Source organism: Ambystoma mexicanum, chromosome 1q (genome assembly GCF_040938575.1).
Source record: "Ambystoma mexicanum isolate Mex_15411 chromosome 1q, UKY_AmexF1_1, whole genome shotgun sequence".
Classification (NCBI taxonomy): domain Eukaryota; kingdom Metazoa; phylum Chordata; class Amphibia; order Caudata; family Ambystomatidae; genus Ambystoma; species Ambystoma mexicanum.
Genome location: NC_090922.1, coordinates 1,109,789,714 through 1,109,816,167, shown reverse-complemented (window position 1 = coordinate 1,109,816,167; position 26,454 = coordinate 1,109,789,714). Strand labels below are relative to the sequence as shown.

The 26,454-nt window shown below is 45.9% G+C and overlaps 1 protein-coding gene across 4 annotated transcripts in view; it reads right to left on the bottom strand.

The window, feature by feature from the left end:
• Positions 1-26,454, bottom strand: part of CCDC18 (coiled-coil domain containing 18) — a 2,185,916-nt gene that overhangs the window by 676,531 nt on the left and 1,482,931 nt on the right. For all 4 annotated transcript variants that reach the window (XM_069641832.1, XM_069641829.1, XM_069641831.1 and 1 more), the window contains exon 21: positions 11,150-11,363. In XM_069641832.1, coding sequence (XP_069497933.1) covers positions 11,150-11,363 — 214 coding nt within the window. The remainder of the gene's footprint in view (positions 1-11,149; positions 11,364-26,454) is intronic.

The following is a 26,454-nucleotide window of genomic DNA, read 5'->3' as shown; positions in this document are numbered from 1 at the left end:
GGTGATCTCATGAGAGTGAGGAACTTCTCGAAGAACCTATCCCTCACAAACAGGAGGGGCGCCTACTAGTGTAGGGGCTCCTGAGGACATAGGGGCCGGACTGAAAATGCAGTGTCCTGGGCAGGACCTGACTCGACAAACTGGGGGGGGGTGCATACCTTCCCTGCGAAGTGGAGGGATAGGACGTGGACCAGGTGACAGGCGTTGTCCCTGCCTCGTCTCTGTGCGGGAAAGGCACACTGTGAGCAGCCATTTTGTCTTGCTCTGCGCCACGTTCCTGAGGCGTGGCGATTGCTGAACTGGGTCCAGTGTCCACCTGTACGTTGAATAGCGAAGGCTGGGACGTGCCCTGTACCTCAAGTCGAGACCTGGGAGGTGGAGTGCCCTCGGCATGGTGTCGGTAGTGCTGCGTACAGGCGCCCCCTCAGACATGGGTCCAGTACTAGGGCGTAGCCCCTCGGGATGGTGCCCTGTAATAGAGCCTTGCAGTCCCTCAGCGGTAGGACCGGTAGGCTCTTGCAACTCCTCGGCCCATGGGCCGGTAGCTGGAGTAGCCTTGGTCTTCTTGCTGGTTATAGGACCTTGAAGGCCCCTCCCGCTTGGGCGCTTCCCAAGGAGGAAGGAGTCGCTTAGGATAAATTATAAGTTACTCACCGTAGTGACTAACGTACTCCTAGTCCATAGTCCCCTTTCCTCCATACTGTATGGGCATCCCTTGCTAGCGATCAGGAGACGGAACCTTTGTCACCAGAAAAAAACATCTTCCGCTTTAAATTTCAATGCGCATGGAGGCACGGCCTTGGGAGCATGCGCTCCCCTGACTCTGCCCATCGGCACCACTCCTCAATCACCTTTGACACGTCAACAATATTACCATTGCCTAATGACACAAGTTTTATTAGGGGGAGGGGGGGAATGGTGGGACATATGGAGGAAAGGGGACTATGGACTAGGAATACATTAGTCACTACGGTGAGTAACAATTACTCCTACGTGCCATCCCCTTTCCTCCATACTGTATGGGCGATAACAGCTGATTACATCCTTTGACGAGAGGCAGCTGCCTTCACCACCGGCAGCGGGAACAACAGGAGCTGAGACCTTCCCCCAGCAACAGAACACCGGGTATTACAAAGGATATGCTTAGAAAAGATTTATTCTACAGCGACTTGCACTGCGCACCTGTCGCGCCTCTATTGCGGATTAAACTGTCTTCCACTTTCATTTCGAAATCCAAAAGTATTTTGGCCAAGCCCACACTGTTTCAACATGGCCATCACCATCTTTGCCCTGCAGCCACTGCCTACAATCCTTGCCGCGATCCGGTTGCTCTACCCCCTTCTGAAGTAGCCAATCATGCGGCCGGCAGGCATAAGCGGGTCTCTGACGAAGGCCCCGAATAAGGCTCCCTGTCTGGACATGGCCAGACTGTTGAAGAGCCGGATCCCTTCCAAAGACCTTCTGCGACCACCTCAACTGAAACAATCACACATCCTTCGTGTGATTGTCTTACTGAGTTCTCAATTGATGACTTTCGCCATCTCACTTCTAGTCCCCACTGACTCTAATCAACTTAAACCTTAACACGGCCACCTCAATTTCGTGTGCCCATTCCTTTTTGGAAATAGTTTCATTTACTGTTCATCCGCATTCCATGCGCCCGTGACCCATCGTGTTCTTCAACTGCCCTGCTAGATCTGCATCCTTGCTGTGTTCATGCTGTATTGTATTTCCTACCTGCAAGGAATGCCTTGTTAGTTATCCATCCTAGCTGTGCTTAGGGACGCAATGTGTTTCTCACCCCAGCGGTGCCCAGGGACACACAGTATTTCTTAGTTATCCATCCTAGTTGTGCTTAGGGACGCAGTGTGTTTCTCCGCCCAGCGTTGCCCAGGGACGCACAGTATTTCTTACCTGCTTTGTTAGTTATCCATCCTAGCTGTGCCTAGGGACGCAATGTGTTTCTCACCTGCCTTGTTAGAGCTGGCAGGTCTGTAATTACTGCTGCACTTTCTACATTGTAAATGCATGACCAGATGTAGCCGCCTCGCAACATGAGGCATGCTTTTCCAACTCATGTACCTGGACTTTCCATTTTTAACTGCATGACTAGATGTAACCGCCTTGCAACAGGTGGTCAGGCTTTTCCAATGCATGTTTTTTGGTCACTAATGTATTTTGTAATTGTTGTAACCACACCCTTAAGCTTAAAGTGCCCAGATGCCTTAGGGTTCAGTGCACTATATAAAAGTCAAAATAAATAAATGTAGCCACAGGGTGGAGAGCTGCCCCACTTAAGAAAACAAGTTCCATAATACTGCCTGACCAAATGCCGCATCCGTCCTGGAGCTGGCATCCAAGCAGTAGTGCTCTCAGAAGGCTGAGGGTGTAGCCCATGTAGCCGCCTTGCTGATGTGACCTGGCACGGAACGTGCCTTTGGAAAGCAACCACCGTGGCCTCTGCTCTGATGGCGTGGGCATGAATATTTGAAGAAAAGGTTTGTGCTGCCCCTCCTATGCCTCCTTGATGGCTGTAACCATCCACCTTGCTATGGAGGCTTGGAAGCCTGATAGCCGGGTTTTGCCCCACCAAAGGTGACAAAGAGGGCTTCTGGTTTGCAGAAGCTCTTGGTTCTGTTCAGGTAGAATTTTAGAGCGCGCCCGACATCTAGACAGTGCAGTACCCAAATTACCTCGTCTTTAGGGTCCGCGAAGAAAGTAGGTAGCACCATCTCCTCATTAAGGTTAAATTAGGAGACCGCCTTGTGTAAGAATGCGGGGTGAGTTCTAAGCACCACCATGTCCTTATGAAAAGTAGTATAAGGCTCTGAAGCCACCAGTGTGTGTATTTCACTGACCCTGCGTGCAGAGGTAAGACCCACCAGGAGGGCTGTCTTAATGGTGACTAGCCTGATGTCCGCGGACCCCATCGGCTCGAATGGTTTATGCGCCAGGGCGCCAAAGACCACGTTGAGGTCCCACACAGGATGTGACTTCTTGATAGGCGGGTAGAGTCTGGTCAGGCCGCCAAGTGTCTTTTAACCACCGGATTAGAGGAAGAAAATACCTCCTCCTCCGTGTTCCGGTAGGCTCCGATGGCCTCCAGCTACGTGCGGCATGTGCCTACCTGCACCTGAGTGGGCCCAGAAGGATAGCACGTCGTCCAACGTGCACGTCAATGGATCAAACTACTTTGATTCCGTCCAGGGACAGAACCTAGTCCACTTGCTTTTGTACTGGCTCCTGGTAGCATTGCTGCTAGCACCTTGTATAATGTCTAGGTTAGCCTGTGACAGATGCAGGTGCCTTGGTGTGACCTGGTCAGTAACCACGCTGCAAGGACTAACCTCTGGGGGCGGGGTGGATGACGGTGCCTCCCTGCTGTGAGAGTAGGTGAGCTGGGTCCAGAGGAAGGTGCACCGTGGGCTGATCCGACAGGCTGAGAAGTTCTGAGAACCAAGGCCTTGCTGGCCACCATGGAGCTATCAGGATGACACAAAGGTGCTGGGACTCCTGAATCTTGCATACTACCCTGTGGACCAGGGGAGTGGGAGGGAAGGCATACGTGTTCATGTTGTACCACTGAATCCGCATCCCGTTGCCCAGTGAGCACCCAGCCCTGTCCCTGCCAGGACGTGAACTGGGAGCACCACCTGTTGGACCAGGTGGCGAATAAATCCACCTGAGGATGACCCCATCTGTCATAGATCCCCTGAAGGACCTGGTGGTCCAACTGCCATTTGTAGTTGTATGCACCCAGTCTGCTGAGCCTGTCCGCCTCCAGGTTGGACTCCCCAGGGAGATGAATTGCTGCTCGGTGCATGTATTTTATCAGAGCCCACTCCCAAATGTTGACTGCTAGAGTACAAAGGGGAGGATATCTGGTGCCACCCTGCTTGTTGATGCAATACATGCTGGTGGAGCTGTCCGTTTGAATGAGGATCAACTTGCCACTGATCATCGGGGAGGTAGGCTTTGAGAGTGAGCCAGATGGCCATCAATTCGAGCCAGTTGATGTGGGCCGCCTGCGCCCGATGGGACCATATCCCATGGACACTGTGGCTGTCCAAGGTAGCTCCCCATCGCTCTAGGGATGAGTCTGGTGATGGTAACCTGCGGAGATGGCTGACAAAAAGGCCTGCCTATCTGCAAGTTGCTGTCTGTGCTCCACCAGACCAGGTCCTGGGAACCCTTCTACTGAGTCCAGGAGGCTGCGAAGGGCAACTGCAATAGCCTCATTTTTAGCCTTGTGTGCGGTACTGCCAGGAGACATGCTGCCATGATGCCCAAGAGGTGTTGGTACCACCATGCCCAGGTCACTTCTCTGCTGAGAAAATGCCCTGTGACTCTCCTGATGGCAGTGATCTTGTCCTCTGAGGGGAAAATTCTCTCGGAGCTTGTATGCCAGATGAGGCCCAGGAACGTTTGTGTGGGCTCCAGCTGCGACTTCTTGAGATTGATGGAAAATCCCAACTTGTGTAATGTATTCATGAGGGCAGAGGCGGTGTGGTGGACTGCCTCCGGAGACCTCGCCCTGACGAGCCAGTCATCTAGGTATGGATAGACGTGGTGATCCTGGGCCCCGAGTAGGGCGGCCACCACGTCCAGTCTTGTAAAGACCCTGGGGCCCGATTTGAGACCAAAGGATAGAACCTTGTATTGGAAATGAAAGCCCATGATCCTGAGCCTCAGAAAGGACTGATGGGGCTGCCAGATCGGGACATGTAGGTAAGCATCCTTCAGATCCAGGGAGCACATCCAGTCTCCCGTGCACAATGACTCTACTATAAGTGCTGCGGTAACCATCTTGAACTTTTGAAGAGGAAGGGAAAGGTTCAAGGTGGAAAGGTCCAACACAACTCTCAGGCCTGCCTGGTTCTTCTTGTGTATGGTGAAAATCTGCGAATAGTAGCCCAGACTCCACTGGGAGGCTGGGACCTCCTCCACTGCCCGACTCTCTACGAGCGAGCGAATTTCCGCCAACAGAGTTGTTGTCCCAATCTCGCGGAGGGGAGGAGAGAGGAGAAGGAGGGATAGGTAGGCAGAAGCACTTGGACCCTACGGAGAGGATCCAGGGATCAGTGAACCTTGCGCCAGCATTGGGAGTGAAGAGCAAGCTTGTACCAAACATATACATACATATACATATACATATCCATATCCATATATCTCTCTCAAGCCTGTTGACGTCAAAATGCGCCAGGGAGGCGCGTGGTGACAGAGGACAGAGGTACCTGATTAAAGACAAGAAAAAATGAAGCCAAAAGTACTTCTCTGGGGAAGAGCATGTGGAATTACTAGGCTGATGGCCTGCGCTGGCGAAACCGGTCCGTTCCCGTCAATGCAGAAAAACGGAAAAGAGGACTGGCACCGGTGGGCGGAGTAAGGTGAATGCATGCTCCCAGGGCCACGCCCATACATGCGTCTACATTTAAAGGGTAAGATGTTTTTTACTGGTGAAAAAGGTTCCGTCTCCCGTCCTCCCTAGCGAGGGACGCCCAGCCAGTATACAGTAACCGATTCATCAGAGCGTGCAGGGTCAAGGAGTCGCACGCGGTACAGCCGTCCCAGCCGTGGTCTGGGCCAAGGCTCCAGAGGCAGAGTGCATGGGGGTCGGATGTAGGGAAGGGACCCTCGCAGGCTGGAGACCTGCTGAAACCTGCGTTGTGAACATGTGCCGGGGAGGAGCATGGCACCAGAGGACAGAGCAGTACCTGACAATTAGAAGAGACAAGAAAGGAAACAGAGAATTACTTCTTCCGGGGAAGAGCGCGTGGAACAACAAGGACGGAGGCCTAATCCAGGAGCACTGGTGAAAGCAGTCTGTTCGATTCGACGCAGAAAAGAGGACTGAGGAGTGGCGCCAGTGGACGGAGACAGGGAAGCCCACCCGTGTATACATGTAAATTTAAAGGAGAAGATAATTTTTCTGGTGAAAAAGTTTCTGTTTCCCGTCCCTAGCGAGGGACGCCCGTACAGCATGGTCGAAAGGGCACGGGACGTAGGAGTAAGTGCTGTAAATGATCCTTATATTGATATGCATACACACGCTTGCATTCAAAAAGAGCAACCTATGATAAATGTTCACACTCGCACACACGAAAGTCTCCAATCTTTTTTGAAAGCAGATGAGGTCTTGCTCGACCATTCAGTTTGATCAGTTCACTCACAGAATATATGTGATCTACAATTATCACTCGCTCACTCAATACTATTTCACAATTTCGACTGCAGTCTTTATTTGTTTACACATTGTTTTAATAACCATCACTTCTTCTGGGAGACAGGAAACAATAGTTTCCATTGTTACTGGATAGCTTCCCCCTATCCAGTCTCGTACCAGTACCTCCAATTACAGAAGTTGTCTTACACTGAAAAAATGCAACCACCTAACAGTACATTTTTTTCTCCATTAATGTCTGTAGGAATTAAATGCCTAAATCCTGTCATTTTCTTCCACTGTCTAAATATTTCAGTATCCCCAAATAGGAATTGAGCTTTTAAACCACTTTAGTAGCCCATAAATGACAGCAATTGATGTAATCCTTCTGTGGATGAGTCCTTTAGAACTGGACACAGAACCCCAGATAAAGTCTAACTCCTGATGTCAATAATAGTAAAACAACCATACTCCTCTGCTGGTTCCAACTCTCCCTTTGCATCCTCACATTAAACTTGCTCACTCTGTGGCCGTTTCCAATATTTTTGCCAATTTGTGTTCAACCAAAATGATAATCTCAGGATCCTGCACTTGTTCCTCCAAAATTGATTTTAGGACATCTAGTGTACGCCTTTTCACATGGCTGTATTTAAAAAAAGGCATCATCTCCCATGATCATCTTGTACTGCAAAATATCTGGCAGAATGCAGAGATAACTGTTAGCTGCTGTTTCTGACATCAAAATGCACCATACGGAAATTAGACTTCATATTTATTTTATTTTTATTTGTTTGAAAACAGGACCAGCAGCATGGGGTTAATGGAGTCTTAGTGAAAAAGCAATGTTTTCAGTTGTTGGCGATATGCGCTAAATTCCTTTAGCAGTTTAATATCCAGAGGAAGAGAAAAGAAAAGATCTTCCTGAGCTATTGACAAGACTGAATGTTAGGATTTCCACCTGTGCTAATGTGGATGATCGCAGTTTTCGTAAGTGCTCACAAGGAGATACTAGGTTTTTGATGTAAGCAGGCACAGAGCCATGTAATGATTTGTGGACTAGTATTGCCGCCTTGAATTGTAGGCGAGCCGCAATCGGAAGCCAATGTAGATCTTGCTGGCAGATGGTGATGTGTTCTCTCCTGGACATCCTTTTTATGATGCATACGGCATCATTTTGTATCACCTGTAAATCATGTATATTGTTCTTCGAGGCACCAACCAAAAGAGCGTTTCCATAGTTCAATCTGGGCAAAATAGTTGCCCTTGCAACTGAGGCACAGATAGATTCGGATAGGAACGGTCTAAGGTTCCTTAGTAGTCTCAAATATTAGAAAACATTGTTCACAGTTTGGTTAGTATGGGTTTCAGAACTCAGCGAAGAATCTAGATGGAAGCCCAGAGTTATAACCTTTTTTGGAAACTTCAATACTACAGTTGTGAATGTAAAATGAGTGGTATCTGTGGTCAAGTTTAGATCTAATACCTGCCAAACCGAAAATCATGAGCTGGGTCTTGTTTCTATACTAATAAACAAACAAGGGTAAGCTGGAACTGGAATAGTGCGGAAAGGAGAAGTGAGGGATGGTAATGCTTATGTGAATATTTTTAACCACTGATAAATTCTCTGGTTAACATTTAATTCCATCATTTTTGAGATTATCTGTGCTATTACAGAAATAGACCAATCGAAAGCATATCAGTCATCACCCAGTCACCCGAAGAGTAGTCCAGTCCAAGCTGCCAGGCCATGACCAATTAACAAGGGAACACAAGCAAACCTAGGCTGGTTTCAGAATTGCATACAATGAAGTTCTGTGTACAATACATTTGCTTGTAAAATGTTATTGTAAAATGTTATATCTCCTTTTCTTAGCATAACTACTGCTAGCTTAATGGATATAAGGGTTTGGTTATTTCTCTACAGTTTACATTTTCCAGTCTAGTCCCTACTGCCCTGGCAAAGGAAGTGTCAGTGGGGCCGCATGGGCACCCACGCAGAGAAATATGAAGTGCTTGGCTGCCTAAAGCACAACTACTGCAGACATCGGGCCTCCTGACCAAAATGCATCAGGGGAAGCCTGGGGGTGGGGGAATCCAGTAGGGGAGCGCTAAGCATCACTCATGTCGTTGAGATCCCTGATAACCTATTGGGTCTTTTGATCGGTAATGTTTGGTCAAGAAGGAATTACTGTAACTGAAAAGGGAGAAAACCATTTAGGACACAATTGATACGTTTGAACCCAGTAAAGGCAATGAAAATGTGAACTTTGTCAAAACAATTCGAAATGCATAGGTACTAGGGAAGAATGACGAATAGTGGTGTACGATATCCAGGATGTGTCACAGTTACTGTACCTGAAATGAGTTGGAACCGTTTTTTTTTTAATCAAACACCATAATAATGTTAGGGAAAAGATTAATGACCTCACGTTTGAGCTTATTGTTTTGAATAAACTATTTCAAAGGATAAGTTATTTCAATCATTTGCTTTAAATAGAAATACCTAATCACTCCAATAACTGTATGCAGGCTGCACATGTCATTTTTTGTCATTTAGTTTGGACTAAAAATGCCTTGAGGGATATGGAAATAAGGTAAGCAAAGAAAACTTTGAATAAAAAAAATCAAAGCATTCCAAGACAGTTGCCTTCCCTTATTTATTAAGGTGCAAAAGGGATGTGGGAAGGTATCCCAGGATCATCCTCAGTTTCGCTGGCCACTACCAGTAATATCTTGAGTTGCAGGCAGATTGAACGCCAACATACCGAACCTACGTTGACTCCAAAAGAACCCTTTATTGCTCCCAAGGGCCTCTCAGTCCAGAGTGCTTTAGTCACTGATTTTATTCAAGATGGGGAGCCATGAAAAGCATCAACATAAGGGAGGAAGTGGTAAAACGTGTTCTTCGTCTGAACCTTTGGGCCCTTTCTGAAAGAAGAAAATATTCAAAAAGGAACATGTTCTAAAGACAGCATGAAAGAAAAAGAGAAATGTAACTCATTTTGTAAAGGAAATGAGGATGGCAAATACTGTTTTTTTTGCACTGAACTAATACTATAGCCATTTCCTTCTTGCAGTTTATAGTTTTTCTGAAAACCCCAAATTCAATATTCAGTGCCTCTATGCATTCACACAAGTGAAATATAATGAAGTAGAACACGCTTTTCCTAATATACATTGGAAATGGTGTCTGATCATCTGTAAACTGCTCTGGGATTTCAGGGGCTATATAGTTGGTAAACAATCCAAAGAGCATGAGGTATTTAATTTCTATAGGCTCTTGACTGATTGAGGGAAGCAGAACCAATCTTACCTGTATAAGCATTTTAGTTGTGCTGACTGATAATGCTGTTTTGTATTGATACACAGGAATACGATATACTCATTCTTCATACAGAAATGCGTGTTCCCTGCAAAGAGGTCTATTAAATGTGTCATATATGCCAGATATTTTCAATTTGGAGGACATTACTACCATCTTGTCACACACAATACACAGTCAATTCATGTATGCCTCCATGAGAGTATTTACTCATACCATTATAACATACAGGGTATCATTACAACACCCACACCCCCATACTCCCACAACTGACAATTTAGTACAGCACCACATGACTTGTGTCACTGACTGCCATGTGCCAGTTGCCATATTCCTAACCTGACTTCATCAAAACAGACAACCCTCTCTTGAAAATGGCAATGTTGCTGACAATGAAGATATCAATTGACAGTGTGTGTGTTCTAAACGGTTCTCAGAAATGCATGAATGAAATATAGTCTGATTGTGCTTGGGTGACTTAGAAATTTGACATGCTAACCGAGGGCATGATGGAACCCAGGACTCCATTTTGCAAATATTGCCACTTGCTGAAAGCCTAGTAAGATTATTCCGTTTGGGAGAGAAACACCTTTGCTCAATACCAGTCTAGTCTGCATATGGTTAACATGATATTTTCATGTAATATATTAGACCATGCACATTCTTGTGCTTAAAATAAGTCAGGGAATAATCTGTATCCTAGGATACCTTATGATAAATTCAAACATCAGAACTTACTAACACATTGCAAATAACATTAATCTTTTAAATATATTTTAAATGCATAGCCTTCATTTTGAGTGTAATTGTCCGAATTGGTCTAGCTATTAGAAATGCATCTAATCAATAAAAAAAACTTTCATTTAAGACAGATTTCTGAATGGGGTTTTGTATCAACAGAATGATCAATGATGTGCATTTTATATACTGACGGGTGCAAGTCATACAAATGCAGAGTGCACTAACAACTTACTATGAGCAAAATCAATTGACATTTAATCAATTACCTGTTCTGTTGACCTCCACAGATTCTGAACTTGTGTCCTGCACGTTGCTCTCCGAAATGTAGAGCACCTGCATTATTCCCACTGAATCATTTTAGCACAATATGTGTGTGTGAATCACTGCAACAATGCTCTGTTGCCCTTCCAACATCATATGATCCCTTATCTTTGCATCAACTATAGAGAACAGCCAGTTTACTCATGCAAAATGCCACACTAGACACCCCTGCATGGGAACTAGGAGAGTGCACAAATGCCGCACATGCAGCTCAATTTAGAAGCAAATTTAGCTATTCTATTACCTTGACGAAAATGCTTGCAGAGGTAGTGATGGTGTACTTTCAAATCAATCGCAAGATTAGAAATGCACTAAAACATACACTTTCTTTTAACATGTTTTTATTATTTAGGATTTTAAACTGTTCTAATCAATTTCTTTCACTGAAAGAAACATTAGAAAAAGAGTGCTTCGTAAGACGCATCCTATAATTCTGACTGTAAACAGATGCACGCAGAGATGAAGAGTCGCATGAGGTGAAGTGCCACTGACACCTGCAGTGTACAGAAGAAAGATGGAGAGTGATCCAACACAAAAACTTCTTCCACTTGTCTTTACAACATGGTGCTGTTCAATCTTCCCATCCTGAACATGATTTCACTCACCTAAGGTCTGATGTAAGGTCTTGAATGGCTATTTTCTTTTCCTCTAGACATAGTTGGGCACGTTGTAAGACATCTTGTAGTTCTTTCAGGCGTCTTACAGTGTCATTCAATTCTTCTTGGATCCCCTGAACTTCACATTCAAGCTCCTCTCTCTTTTGGATAACAGTCTGTTTCTCCGACTCGCTCTGTTGCAGATCTGCCTTCAACCTGGCCGCTATCGTATGTGGAGGGAGAGACAACAAGTTAAAAGTCTAAAAAAGGAGAAAAATATCATGAAAGCAAACAATTGACAATATATAATTCAGTTGAATGTGTATTCTTCTTAGCTTGAGAATACGAACTTGGATGGAACATATAGATGTCTGCTGATGAGACCTGTTGACCTGATCCTATTGAGAGTGAAATAGCCTAAAGGACACGCTGCTGCGCACCAAATGCAATATAAAACCAACCTTTGCAATCAAACAGCACGATCTTTAAAAAAAAGCCCTGCACTGCACCACAGAGAGAAGGGTCTGCTGATTTTTTTATGCTGTATAATTAATTTGCCTCTCTCTCTCTCTCTCTCTCTCCACTGCTCACTATTTATCATTACCCATTTTAACATGGACATTGCAAACCCATGCAATTTGTTTTACGCAAGTTATTGCCCCCATATGAATTCTCCTCAAGTACGTGTATCCCTCACCCTTTAACTATCACATCTCATGTTCATCATTGATTTCTACTCTGTGCTAAATTATTCTCAAGATTTAGCTTCGGTTTCCCCATCCGATTCTCACCACGGCTCCCTCAGCGATCTTCCTATAGATAGGTCCTTTGCATTTTGCACATAACCCCATTATTTGGATGTCACAATAACAGAGGAATATTTCAGTTGGCAAACAGAGTATATTGCGTACACAGAAGCTTAAATTGATTCCAATTCTGCGTTCATATTTACAAGCAAAACAAATGCACTGGCACCAGGTAAAGTTTCTCTGTGTGCACCGTTCCCATTGTCGCCCAGAATCTGCATTAGGTAATGACCTACAATTGGAGGGAGGTATCCCTTGGTGAATCAGAGCTCTCAGGAGACTGGAGATTACATTCATGGCTTCTGGTATGAATGGTCCTCTGCAGCGAGGTCAGGTGCCGAAGAGAGATTCTTCAGCAAGAAGTGGGGGAGGGTTAAATTGCAGTGCTCTGGGCTAGACTGCATTTAATACACGTGCTGGACTGATCAAAAGTCAAAGATCATTTTAAATTTAAATTACAATTAAGCTCATTTTAAAACCTCACAAATAAACAAACAAGGTTGCCATGTAACTAAAATAGATGTCTTTCAAAAGAACTGCATTCAATTGTAATTCCAAAAGAAAACACAATCCAAGGAGATCTGAAAAAATATATACCTCAAAACAATCTACTTACACTCTAACTCTTTACACAATCACCTGTGATAGTTGGGAGCATGATTAGCTCTGGAATTAAAACACAAGAGCAAGTAAGAGCCTACTGTGACAAATCATTAGGTGTTGTCACTTCTCTCCAAGGGGGAGCCCCTTCCCCTGAGGCTAGGGAGCTGAGGCCGCTACCCAATAGCCCCCCTAAGGGTGGTTTAATGTGGGGGGGGTTCAGGGGAAGGAAGTCCCTCCTTGGGTACAATAACAACCACCTAGGTTGCAGCCCTGATTGTCACATCACCCCCACACATTCCCTAGTCTGACACCCCCTTCTAAATGTTCCTTAGAGAACACCGACGGTAGTCAGTCAAAATCTCGAAACCAAAATATCGAATACAAAAAGACCGAAAAAAAAAATATCGAAAAAAAAAATATCGAATTTTTTATTTATTTATTTATATATGTTTTTGGGGTCAGGTAAGTAAAAAAAAGGGGTAAAATAAAAAAAAAAATGAAAAAAAAGGGGGGTTGGGGGGGAACCCCCCCATTTAAAAAAAAAACACATTGAAAAAAAAATTCGATATTTTATTTTTCGGCCTTTTGTATTCGAGATTTTGGTTTTCGAGATTTTGGTTTTCGATATTATCACTATAAACCAACACCGACATGTACTACTGTAATACTGAAGAAACCAGACAGGTAGGAAGGACTAGGACGAGGAAGAACAACAGAGGCATGACGATTACATCATCAAGTACTGCCATGAGGTGGCCCAACGTAGTCATTAAGTTTCCCCCTCCGTCAAACTATGCAGGTGTTGATAGGTGGAGGCGGGACCAGTTCTTTATAAAGAAAACTGAAAACAGACTCAATGTTGCCTTCAGTGAGCAAGGAACCAGGGAGATTCGAATCCCATTATCAGAAGAAGCAGGTGGAGCAGCAGACGTCGGCAAGATTCGAATGGGAACTCTGCAGGAGCAGACACCTTTATCTGACCTGGAGAGAAGTGCAGTGGCATTGCCCTTGCCGGGTGGACAGTCTAGCCCGACACAGATGCTGAGGCAGCCGAGGTGGGAGATCCGTGGGAGCCCCGTGCAGCCTGCCGAAAGAACTGGAGTCTGTGGAGACAGCAAAACGGGAGACATCCCCGGAAGAACCAGAGCAGTGCCTGACCCCGTGTGAAGGTAAAGGGAGGCACGATGGAGATCCGATCCAATGGGAACATACTTCAGTGGCATCCATAAGAACACCGACCACCAGAGAAGGGTCAAGGACCTCAAGAAGCTAAAAGCATGTATACAAAAACATCGCCCTTGCCTTAGGGACGTGCATAAAATCACTATCCACCCAGATAAGCCCCTGGAACCCTCATCAAACATTATACCCAAGGAATATATCCTCACCACAGTGACATTAAATCCATGAAGATTGGGACATTGTTAAAGTCAGTAAAGAGAGCACGAGCGAAAGGTCAAAAGTGAGTGACCAAGAGAGGGCATATCTCCTCTACCAGAAATCACGGGAAGAGAGTCATTCCCCCAGGTTTCAAGATTGTGGACACTGAAAACATCAAGGAAGCCAGGAGAAGGGAGACATTCTCCTGGCAAAGAGAACACTGAGTTTGTTGAACGCCCAGTCACGGGAATACCAGGGTAAGACAGTCATTCCCCCTGGTACTTTTGTGTTCAACAAAAGGCTAAATAAGAAAGCAGAAGGGAGTCATTCTCCTGTCCCAAAAGGGCTTGGGCCTACATCAGGGGAAGGGAGTCATTCCCCCTGACAGGTTGAATTTTGAAAGGATCTGTATTCTACACTAGGGGAAGGGAACCATTCACCCCTGGCCATTTGTGTTACAAGAGAACTCTTGCTTGACGTCAGGGGAAAGGAATCTTCCGCCTGACCATATTTTGTCAAGAGAATTTTGTGGTGCCTTCATCACCCAGTCAGGAGTCGTCGTCCTCCTCCTGGTGAAGGAACTTTATGTTTAGTTAGACATATCTTAGTTGTAGAGTGTAAGGGATAGAAGTAGGATTTTGACCGGATGGTGTAATTTAAGTTTTGACTGACATTCTGACAGCCCCCTTAGTTTATGTTGAGGCATGGAAAACCACTTGGAGATAGGAATGGATTTCAAAATCAAAGTCTTTGCCAATCACCATGACACCTCCTTGTCGATCTCGTTCTTCTGCACCCTTACACTATACACATCAAAGGTTACTGCAAAGAATGTTAACAAACGTCAACAAAGTGAAAAACAAGCTTGATTATCTCACCTTAAAAGGGAAGTTCTCTGAGGAATTGTATTGGCCCAATCGATCGGGCATGTATTTTTGAGCATACAACGATCGATCCAAAAAAAGTTTGAATGCATCTTAGCTTAGGTTTTCTCGCATTTACATATGAGAAACTCACGGGTCTGAAACCCCCATCTTATGCTAATCTTATCCGTTGATCCATTGTCCGAAGTTCAAGTGCCCTCGCGGCAGTAAATCAGATCACCCACCCCTCAAGCTGACTTCACTAGACGCTTACGCCCCTTGTCATAACACCAATGCACATCTCATGTCAACATGCAATGTGCGCAATCAAGATGCATCTTACTTCGATAACTATCAAACCCTTTTTATTCAGACAACATTGTAGCTTCTTCCTTAGTGTCCGTGTATTTCATTCTGAGCACCCACAAGTTCTTTTTTCTCTGTTCAGCTATCTACCGTATTGAGAACACTACCTCTGATGAATTAACTGTGTAAGTGGATTGTATATAAAAAATATGTTTGTACATACAAATGTCTTTACCAAACCATATTAAAATTCTATATTTACATTAATTCTTTTTCACATGTGTCAATGTTAAATTTGAAGGTTTGGGACTATTCCTTTTGTCTTCGCACTATGGATTTTTCTAACATATCTGTTTCTTCCCTTGTTTTTCTTTTACATTGCATTTTAAAGTAAAACTCAATTTTGTTACTTTATCCAAACACCAATTTTTTTTTCTCACTGTTAATTTTATACTTCAATACTCAGGAATGATGGCAACAATCCAGCCCTACCTGTAATAGACAGAGTATAGAGAAGAGGAAATGGTTGATAAAGACAGAAGCCGAAATGATGGGGAATCTAATGAGTCCTGACAATCAATCCCCGGATCGTGTTCCTAGTCGCATGGAAGATGTTTCCACATGGTGTAACTGTCATCCATGTGAGGCGATGCCAACTTTGGTGGAAACTGCTGTTGCAGAGAAAACTCTGGCTGCTTGGCCTACATAGCCGAAAAAGACACCACCAATATGCGTTAACCAGCTGCATTACTTCAGCGCAGCCTGTCTTTCAAGATCTGTGTTGAGAATGATGATGGTCCTGATGCACGAACTTAGATCAACGGTTCACCCTCGTAATCCAAGTAATGAGTACGTTTTCTGTTTATACGTTGCATTTCTGACAACCTACAATGCTTACATTTTATGTTGTTCTACTACATTGTAACTTCGATGGTTCACTGACAGAATGTTTCTTATGTGTCAAAAAAAGGTCTAATTTCTTATCTCAAGTCTAAGTATTCAACATTATATTTAATGACCTAGCAATAAAATGTATTTTACTTTAAAGTAAAACAAAACAAATTCCCAATGTTCCCTAGGGTCCAAACCTTATTGCTTGAAAGGGCGTTCACATTTCTAGATCATCCCTACTTTAATTTTATTTTTAAACAATTTTTATTGTTTTTATTTAACATAGTAACAGACTTGCATATTCATATACATTGTATTCCACATCAGATTTTGTCTGTCTGTACCCGCAAATCCCCCCAGCCCTCATCCCCTGGCCTACATTATACACAGTAGCACTAGCCCCTTGCAACTAAATTCCGCGGTGTCTATCCTTACTACTGCATTACTCCGTAAGTACTTACTCCCCCTAACTAGTAACACCATACCCAGAGGCGGAAATATCTGTTATCATCGGTCTCCAAGCATCTAACCCTAGATTACTCTGTTCTGGGTCTAGACTGGCTGCTTCTTGCCAAACCACAGTCTCTGCGTTCATCCTTTTTTTGGAGGTCCGTCCACCATAACCGTACTTCAGGCCCCTTGTGTGCTTTCTACACCATCGCTATGCTGTGTTTCGCCAATATATATGCTAGATCCTCTAACTTATTCACATGTCTTGCCTTCTTGGGTCTTGCAAAGCACCCCAGCAGACAGGCCTTGGGGGATTCAGTATCTAGGGTGATAACCGCCTGCACTAACGCTTAGGCTATCTCGTCCCAGAATTGTCTAATCTTCATGCAGGACCAGATCTGCATTAATTAATCCGCATTTCGGTCAGGATTGTGCTGTGGCTTGGCTGAACTTAGCTATTCTCCCAAGGGTCAGATATGCCCTATGGGTCACATACAATTGAAACTTGCATTTCTGTATACCTTTTTGTGATAAGCCATTGCCCTACCCTACATTTCATCTGACATTTGTTCCTGCAATTCTGCTTCCCAGCTCCACCTGGTCTGCTCCAGCATGTCCCCCAGCCTTGACATCAATAACTCATATCCTCGAGACCTCATCTCCTCCCTCTGACATTTCGTAAAGAGTCTCTAACTTCTCATCCACCTGTACATCCCCTTCCACCTCCAGCTATATTAGCCAAAATGGAGTTAGAAGGCGGGTGTGTGCAAGATGGTGTCCAAGATCTATCCCTGTATCCTCCACCAGTTCCATAACGTTTCTGGGTATCCCTTCCCTTAGCAAATCTCCCACAGTCGCTACTCCTCTAGGCTCCCAATACTTCCTCACATTTAGCCTCAATTACCTATCGTCAGCTTTTAAGCGTAACAAGTGGGATCTGTGGGGAATACGGTGTAGCCTTCCCCAGCAGCTGGCACGCCCTACGCCATATCACTCTCCCCAGCTTCAACAACAAAGGCGGGTGGGATTCTCGAGGTTCAGTTGTCCATATCACCGCTTTGAGAAAGCACGGGCGCTCGCCACCTGTAGCAACCGTGACTCCTGTGTTTGTTCGTTAGAGCTCGTTGCAGCTGGCTAGCGACAAAATATACTTTGAAATTGGGCACTTCTATCACTCCCTTCTCATACGAGTTCTGAAGCTTCTAAAGTGCCACCCTGCGCCTTGAGCTATGCCACAGGAAGCTCCTACATATTCCATCCAGTTTCTTGAAAAAAGTTTTCATGATAGCATGCAGAACATTAGCAAAATAATGGAATAATCAAGGTAGCACCACAATCTTTAACAATGCTGCTCGTCCCATCACTGACAACGGCAGCGTAGCACAAAAAGACATGCATTCTCAGCGTGCTCCATGTGTGTTCTACCTTCGGATCATGGTAAATGTCAACACCCAAGTACCTAAATGTATCGACTTCCCATCTAATTGGTAGCACTGGCAGTGTGCGCTCAGGTTTCCCCCACATATGCCCCTAGAGTGAACAGGCTCGACTTCTGCGTGTTAATCGTAATGCCCGACAAGGCCGCACGGCGCTCCAACACATCTAGGATGTATTGCAAATTAGTCTCAGGATGATGCAAGTATAGGAGCATGTCATCCGCATACAGTGAGATCAGATGCCTCCCTCCTGGGGTAACAATAAGAGCCTCTAAATATTCTTCAGGGAGATAGACCGCCAATGGCTCCAGTGCTAAGATGAAAAGCATCAGGGACCACGGGTAGCCCTGTCTTGTGCCTTTACTTAACTGCCATTGCTCCGAAATAATCGGACCTGTTTTGACCCTCGCTATCAGTTCATTATATAGCAGCAGCAACCATTTGATATACGTGGGTCCCATACCAAACCTTTACAGCACCGCTATCTGGCAAGGCCATCTGACTGAGTTGAATGCCTTGACCGCATCGAGCAAGGCCACTGCTAATTGGTGTCTGTTTCCTTGGGTATAGTCTATTATGTGGTGCAATCTCCTCAGGTTGCTTGTGATGTTTCTGTGTAGAACATATCCTGTTTGATCTGAGTGTATGAGCTTGGCAATGGCAGGCTTAAAGCCTGTTGGCCATTAGAGCTGTGAGGATCTTCACATCCTGATTCAACAATGAAAGGGGCCAAGAGCCACAGTCCGTAACCGGCTTGTTGGGTATCAAAAGGGGAATAATTATTGACTCTGAGTGACCCAGGCCGTTGGCCTATATACAACGCCCCATTAAGCATTGCCAGCATTGGGCCCATGAATTCTGCCCTATACCCTTTATAGAATTAATTGGATAGCCAGTCTGCGCATGGGGCTTTGCCCTTTGGAGCTCTCTTATGACCTGTTCTATTTCCTCTACGGTTATGGGGTCTCCAGCCTGTTTACCTCATCTTCATCTTCATCTAGCTTGGGTAGAATCGTTTGTGACAATGCCTCCTATATCTCTGACACTTGGCATTCTGGGGTTTCTTCGTATAGCGTCCTATACTAATTGTAAAAACATTTGTTCACCCTTTCCTGTGTCTCACGCAGCTCTCCATCATTTCCCACAATAGCTCTAATCATCTCCCGCCTGATCTCACTTCTGTAAAGCCAGGCCAGGTCTGTCCCCTTCTGCATGCTGTCGCTCCACATAGTTCCTGTAACAACTTGCTAGCCTGTTCCAGTGTTCCAAGCATTTCTGCTGAAGGTGGGAAATCTCATGCGCTTTGTCTCAGGATCTATCACCTGATGGCTCCATGGCTTTTATTTTAGCTTCTACTTTGCATAGTTCTTCCTCTATAACGTCTTGCAAACCTTTTGACTTTGTCATAGCCGCCCCACTCACCACAACTTTAAAAGCCTCCCACAATGTACCTGCAGATTCTACACTACCCTAATTGTGTATGAAATATAACTTCACCTCTTCCCTCAGGTGCTCGTGAAATCCTACATCTTTGAGTGCTTCGACCCTAAGCCTCCATGGGGGATTCGTATACAAACCCGAATGGTATTACCCAAATTGTTCATTTACAATTGTTCGAATGAACAAATGACCGAATTTAAAGGGTCACAATTGACCTTTTCACAATTGTCCGTATATATATGGGGAGTTGCGGGGGGGTTCCCCCCGCATATATGTTACAATTGACCTTCACAATTCGGTCAATTGTGAAAAGGTCAATTGTCATTCGAACAGTTGTAATACGAACAATTCATATACAACCATCCGAATGAACCCTTGCCTTATATTCTGCCCTTACAAACTGTCCCAGAGCTTCTTCTCCAGCAAACACATTACCCAGCCTCATGTAGAGGTTCTTGGGAGCAGTATAGTAGGAGTATACTCTGTCCTGCAGGAGCATTACCCTCCATACGTCAGACAACCTAAATGCATGTAGTAACGTGTTTAAGGCTTCAGCCGCAGAGGCTGGATGAGTGAATTCATCATCCGATCTATCTATTTCCAAGTTAAGCGTACAGTTAAAATCACCCCCCCATATTAATGTGCCGTTCCTATATGAGCTGATCTTGGGATATAGCGACTGTAAATAAGCTGCTGTGTCTTGATTCGGCGCATACGTGTTGAAGAAGCAGATTTCCCCATTTTCAACCAGTCCTTGTAGTACAATCATCCTACCATCTGTATTAAGGGAGGTCTTAAGGACTCTAAATGGAACTGTCGGCGCCACACATATCAGGACCCCACTGGCGTATTCTGAATATGATGAACCAAAAGTCGTACCCTTCCACTTGCATGCCAAGGTGTTTGGATTTTCTTTGGTAAGGTGCGTTTCCTGCAGGAGAGCAATATCTACTTTCTGGCATCTCAAATAAGCCATTATTCTATTCCATATTATATAGATGTTCAGGTCTCTGACATTTCAGGATGCTATTTTAAATTCCCCCATCCCACACCAGCAACTACTCTCCACATGTTGCATTTCCTGTCTCCACCCTGTGTGTATCTGCAGGCCATCTCCCTTCTAACTACCCCAACTTCCCCCCAAACTCCCTTCCCAACCATTGCCCAGCTCCAAGTACGGAGCTCAGGCATCCCCGCGTCTCACTCCTATTCCAGGCTCTAGTACTGGTGTTTGGAGTGCAGCAGGAGGATACGTAACTGCTAGTATCCTAACCAATCTAATCTAGTATGGGGTGTAGTGCGATTCCTCCTAGTCTAGTGCAGTCCCCATCAGGCACAACACCAGTGGTTCCAGCATTTTACTAATTGCTGAGTCGGCATATATGTCCTTTCTGTATTAGTTGTACCGGATCATTCTGTGATAGCTGTAATTCTACATAAGTATACATCAGCTAAGCGGTACAGTCTCATTTGTCACTCCCGCCTCTTGCCTGGTTCTCTGTCTCGGCTGGCAAGTTCACTATGGCCATCCACTTGTTCACGTCTTCCGTAGTCTCGAAGAAGATAGCCCTGTCTTTATATAGGACCTTCAGTTTGGCCGGATGCAGCAGCATGTATTTGAGATTTGCATCACGTAACCTTCTCTTGACTACCGTGTAGCCCATCCTCTGTTTATGCACCAGGAAGGCATAGTCCAGGTATGCCGTGATATTCGCCGATGCTCTTTGGATTGTACCGCCTTTGCGGAAGTGTTCAAGGATTTTCTCCTTATCTTTATAGTTAAGTATCCGGGCTATTATTGCCCGAGGTTGAGCTCCAGGTGGCGGCCTTTGTGACGGCCTGTGTGATCTCTCCACCGTGAACCCCTGAGTGTGTGCTCCTGGACCTATTTCCTGCATTAGCATGTACTCTAAGAAGTCTGTCGGGTTTAGTCCCGCCTCTCCTTCTGGGAGCCCGATAATGTGCACATTGTTTCTCTGTGCTCGTCCTTCTGCTTCCTCCCCCCTGCATTCTATATTCCGTACATTTTGTTACAGTACTGAGACTTCCTTGGAGTTCTCGTTACAGCTGCTCGTGTTCGCTTGCACTTCTTGCTCCAACGTACCTGTGCGTTCTGCAAGCGACCTCACATCTTGCCTCAAGAGGTTCACATCGATACTGATCGCATCCATCTAAAATTCCAGTGCAGACTTCAAAGCTGCTATGGCTTCCAGAACCTGATGGCCCGCTCTCCTGGGAGCCTCTGCACCTTGGGTTGCTGGGATTGATGACGTAGTGCCGTCTGATGCTTGGGCAGATTTAGCGAACATATCGATCGAGGACTGTTTCCCCTTGCCCTCATTAGCCTTGGATGAGATGGTTGTGCTGATCTGCACCGCTTCGCTTTCCCACTTCCCGTCCTACCGTGGCACTGTTCCTTGCCACTGTGGTCCAGTCCTCCATAATTGGGCGTCCCTCCAGCTGTACCCAGTAGTTGTTACCTCGCATATGTCACAAATGGGTTGCTGATAGATACGAGACCACATTGTTAGCTTTCTGTTGCCCCAATGTGTCCATATAGTAGCTGGAGATCACTCCTCCTGCTCGTGCCACGGTCTCACTTAGTGCAAAGTCAATGATTTAACTTTCTTTCTTCTTTAAGGTATGCGGTAGGACCTCTAATGTACTCTGCTGGATTCTCGCTGATGTTTAGGGTCTGCGCTCATGGCACTAGATCCGTCCGTCCTCGTCCCTTCTCTCTCTCAGACAGGACCCATTGCTGAATACTATTGTACTATGGGATCAATATCTTCTGCCTGCAAGCCCCTGTGGCCCCTTAATTTACAGTTTCCCATCATCAGATGCATCCCTGATTGCAGGCTGCTTAGTTCACCTGTGATGCAACACCCCGCTTGAGTCCTAACACGCACTTTGACTGCACAGATACATAGCTAAACTGTTAAGTTGCAGTGTCTACTTCTTTTCCCCAGAATAATCGCTGAAGTGCACCCCTACCATGTCCAGTACTACCACCAGCATCTCCTCAGAGCTATGTTCTGGTGACCCAGTTGTGGGCCCCTCGAGTTCGAGGAAACCCTCCGTCAGGGGGAGCTCACTCCTATCAGGCTGTACTCGCCCACCACACCAGCCTCCCAGGCCAGTGCACCTCCTCAGGGGCTGCTGCACCCTATAGCCCATCAACCTCTTCCCAATGTTTCATGCACCGTGCTCACCTTGATGTCTAGATGTTGTAGGTCTCCTCATTGACACGAGTCTCCGTTTGTGTCTCAGGGTCCCACGTTGCTTCATGAAATGGGGGACGCTGTGCTATCCGGTTCGATTGGGGAGAACACTGCTCAGCTCTAGAGCGCACCAGCCACAATGCCCTGGCTGCAGACCTGGGCACAACTTGCCTTCATGTAGCAGACCAGATGGCTGTCACCATGTATCCGTCTCTTCTTCTTTCGTTGGCTCAGTAGGGGGTAAATTGTGGGCAGGCCCCTGCTCATATGCCTTGGTTTTCCAGCGATGTAGCACCCTTCAGCACGCCCAGGAAGTCATGCAAACAGGCATGGGAGTGCGTATTATGATACAGACACGCCATATTCCACAGTCTGTCCATCAGTAATCCTTCCGGACGTCGATGACCCCGGCTATTTATGCCTCCGGAGCAGCCCACAGCACTTCAAATGACTGTCCCACTTATGTCTGTGACCCGGGCTAATAGGGGCAGGCTCTGTGCCGCTATATTGAGGAGCCACGCTCATATCATACGAGCTCCTGCCACATCCACAGCTCTCATCCGCCACTCCCCCACCCCCTGCTTGATAACACAGTTCTCACAATGCTCTTTGTCAGTTCCAGTGCAGGGAGCGCAGGAAGCGCAGGACTCTGTTCGTCTCACTCTTGTCACCATTCAGCTACTGGTCCTTCCTGCACTCTGCTAGTGTTGTCTCACATCCGGGCTTCCAGTGACTTATTCAGGGCTCCACTGGCAGTCGCATAGCTCTGTGTCTCCGAGGATGCCCTCTGGAGTGAGGCCAGTCCTCAACCAGTGTTAGGGAGAATTCTCATAAATGGTTGATTTCCCTTACCTAATGAGTCCCTCAGCAGCTTTGCTGGATTTCTAGGATGTATTTTTTCACCTGGTAAGAGGGAGCCTTTTTTCCCACTCTTACATGTGTTTTTCTATGTGTATTTCTACTTTCTTGGTCACTGGAGCCTCACCAACTCCATGTGCACCACTTTTTGTGTGCGTTACACAGCACCTTCAGTGCAGTGACACAGGGTTGTCTTTGAGACTTCCCACTGACTCCATTTTTCTGGGGCTGACTACTGTCCCCCAGAAACAGGTAAAGTTGTCATTAACTTTATATAGTCACTTTAAACCACAGACCCAGTACACCCCATCTTACATGGAGTATTGGAAAGGGTTAACTCTTATCCCTTTTTGTCTGTGCCTCTTGGAGCCTTGTTTCGCTCCCTTAACATTAAGACTTGGCTGGTGGCAGTGGTATCTACCCTAATCTTTCTACCGCGATTACCTTATATAAATGTGGTAATGTTTTAGGCTATTATATTAGCCTCAAACATAAACCCGCTTGACCAAATGCATTTTATTTTGGTTCCGGCTGGGCTTATTCGCAATTTCTTTTTGTCAAAGTCTTTCTCTGTGCGCACCACACCGGGGATGACTCCTTGGTTCGCTGTCTTTTAGCAGGCTTCTGCATAGAAGCCCTCCTAAGAGCGCCTGATAGTCTAGGTAGGCAGGATGTGAGGGAGGGATCTTCTGATCCCTGTTATGGGTTGCCTTGGTAACCCAAGTCGCACACTTGTCTGATTGGCTAAGGGGATTGGCCTTGCCAGGCCAGCCACCCTGCTTTGTGATTGATAGCCAGGCTGTGTGAATGGGGGAAAACTGCATAAAAAGCAGATCTCTGGGACTGGAAGAGCAGAGTCGCCACTGGAACGAAAGAACCAACGAGGAACTGGAAGAAGAGGACCCCTACCACGACTAAATCGCCCGGTGAAGCCCTGCTGAAGGTCCGAATCGCCAGAATCCGACGACAGAGAAGATCCTCTAAGGAAACTTCTTCCCTTGAGCTGGTGGGATCGACCAGTTCGCCCAAACTACAAGCCAGAACCCCTCCTCTGGTCGAATTCGATGTACAGAGCTACAGTGGCCCGGATAGCCAGGAAGGTCTGACCCTGCTTGGGTTTTAAGGAGCGCACCTTTTATTCGTTGTTTTGTTCTGCTGCTGGTTTCTTCCCTGGGTGGCGCAGGACCCTCCAGTCTTCCTACTTCGTGTCAGTCCGACAGTTGCTTCAGGAACCGTGAGCTTGCAGGAACCACCAGGAACGTCTGCCTCAGCTACAGCTCCCTCTCCATTTTAAGGTACTGTGCAAATCCGGTTGTCAATTTCGTTCAACCACAGTGAAAGTGTTTGAAATCTTTCTCCAAACCGAGGGCTTGTCCTTCTCTTCTCTTTGAACTAACTTTTCTACCAACCAACCTAGTCCGGAATCTGTGCCACAAACTTCACCGCAAACTACCCAGGACTGTGTGATCTTGAACAAACGACTTTGACCCATTGACTTTGGCCCTAAGCCTTTTCTAGCTGATCTCCTCACTGTAGTCTCTCTTGTTCAATTGCCCTGGGTACTTACCTATTTGTTTTGTCTAATTTCTAATAACTTTGTCTTTCCCTCCCTTTTACATTGCTAGAGTGCCATTGTGCTCCCACTTCATGTTGTGAGCTTAACTTGTCTGGAATTTAAGGGAAGTGGTGTGGTGTATTTATGATTGTGATTTTTAACTTGCTTAGAATAGTGAAATGTTATACAACTGTTAAGTAAATAAATATATATTCTTTTACTTAGAAACCCTGAGTCAGTGTTTGCCTGAATCATAGTACTTGCTGTCCTTGGTGTAACTATTTGTACTGCTCACTTACTCTTGAGATAAGTCTGGCTGCTCCTCTACTGCTACCACTATAACTGTGTAGTACAGGCTTGTACCATCGGTGAAATTGTACTGTCACGTGTAGTCTTAATTGTGTGTAGTGTTCCCAAAGTGTACTGCATATAATTCTGCCTAACACCCAGCTCCTCAGGCACCCGATGGTGTGACTACGGGCGCATTACAACCAGCTGTCCCCTGCACCTTTATTGTACTGCTGGCCTCAATCCGGCCAATAATTAAGTTGCTGCAGGCCGGCTTGCAGATCTTCAGTGGGGATACTGCCAACTTCCGCCCTCACATTGCCGCTACTTCGCGACTTGGCCAGCTGTTGCAGCCAGTCCTTTTTTCTTAGCACCCGCCATCTTGCTGTCGTCTCCTCCAGTCAGGTCATCCGCTTAAATCGGGCTGTGCACCGCTGTCTTTGCACTTATTAATCCCTCGTTTGTCCACATCGAAGCACGTCCTCTTCACATGCTTGGTCTTCAATTCCTGCGAACAAACACTCGTTCTAGTCCAACCTTATGCCTAGGATCATATCGGATCTGCAGGAGCACTGGAAACCACGTCCTACAACATGGCGACTTAGCCATGCCCCCGTACTTAAAAAATTTAAGTTACTCACTGTAGTGACTAGAGTACTCCTAGTCCACAGTCTCCTTTCCTCCATCCTTGTGGGCGTCCCCCAAGATGGGGACGGTACCAGAATCTTTGGCAGCGAAAAATGTTGCTTCTTTAAATTTAGTACAGGGCGCATCCTCTGGTGTAGGAACGCCCCCCGCCCTGCTCTCTGGCACCTCACCTCAGTCCCTTTTTAACACATCGGATGCTTAAATACCTGGCTATACTGAATTCATTAGCACTTGCCAACAAGCAGGGGAAGGTGGGTTAGACGTATGGAGGAAAGGGGACTATAGACTATGACTACTCTAGTCACTACAGTGAGTAACTTTAATCATACGTCCTGTCCCCCTTCCTCCATCCTTGTGGGTGACTCCACTAAACAAGACCATACGGCGGAGCCATGACAACCTGCCTCATATCTAGGACACAACCTGCCTCATATCTAGGACGAAGCAAAAAGGTTCTTTAGAACTGCCTGAGCAATCGCGCTTTGAACTGGTGTCCAGGTAACAGTGCTTGCAGAAAGCAGACCGAATGACCCAAGTAACTGCCCTGCTGATGACATCCCAGGAAGCAG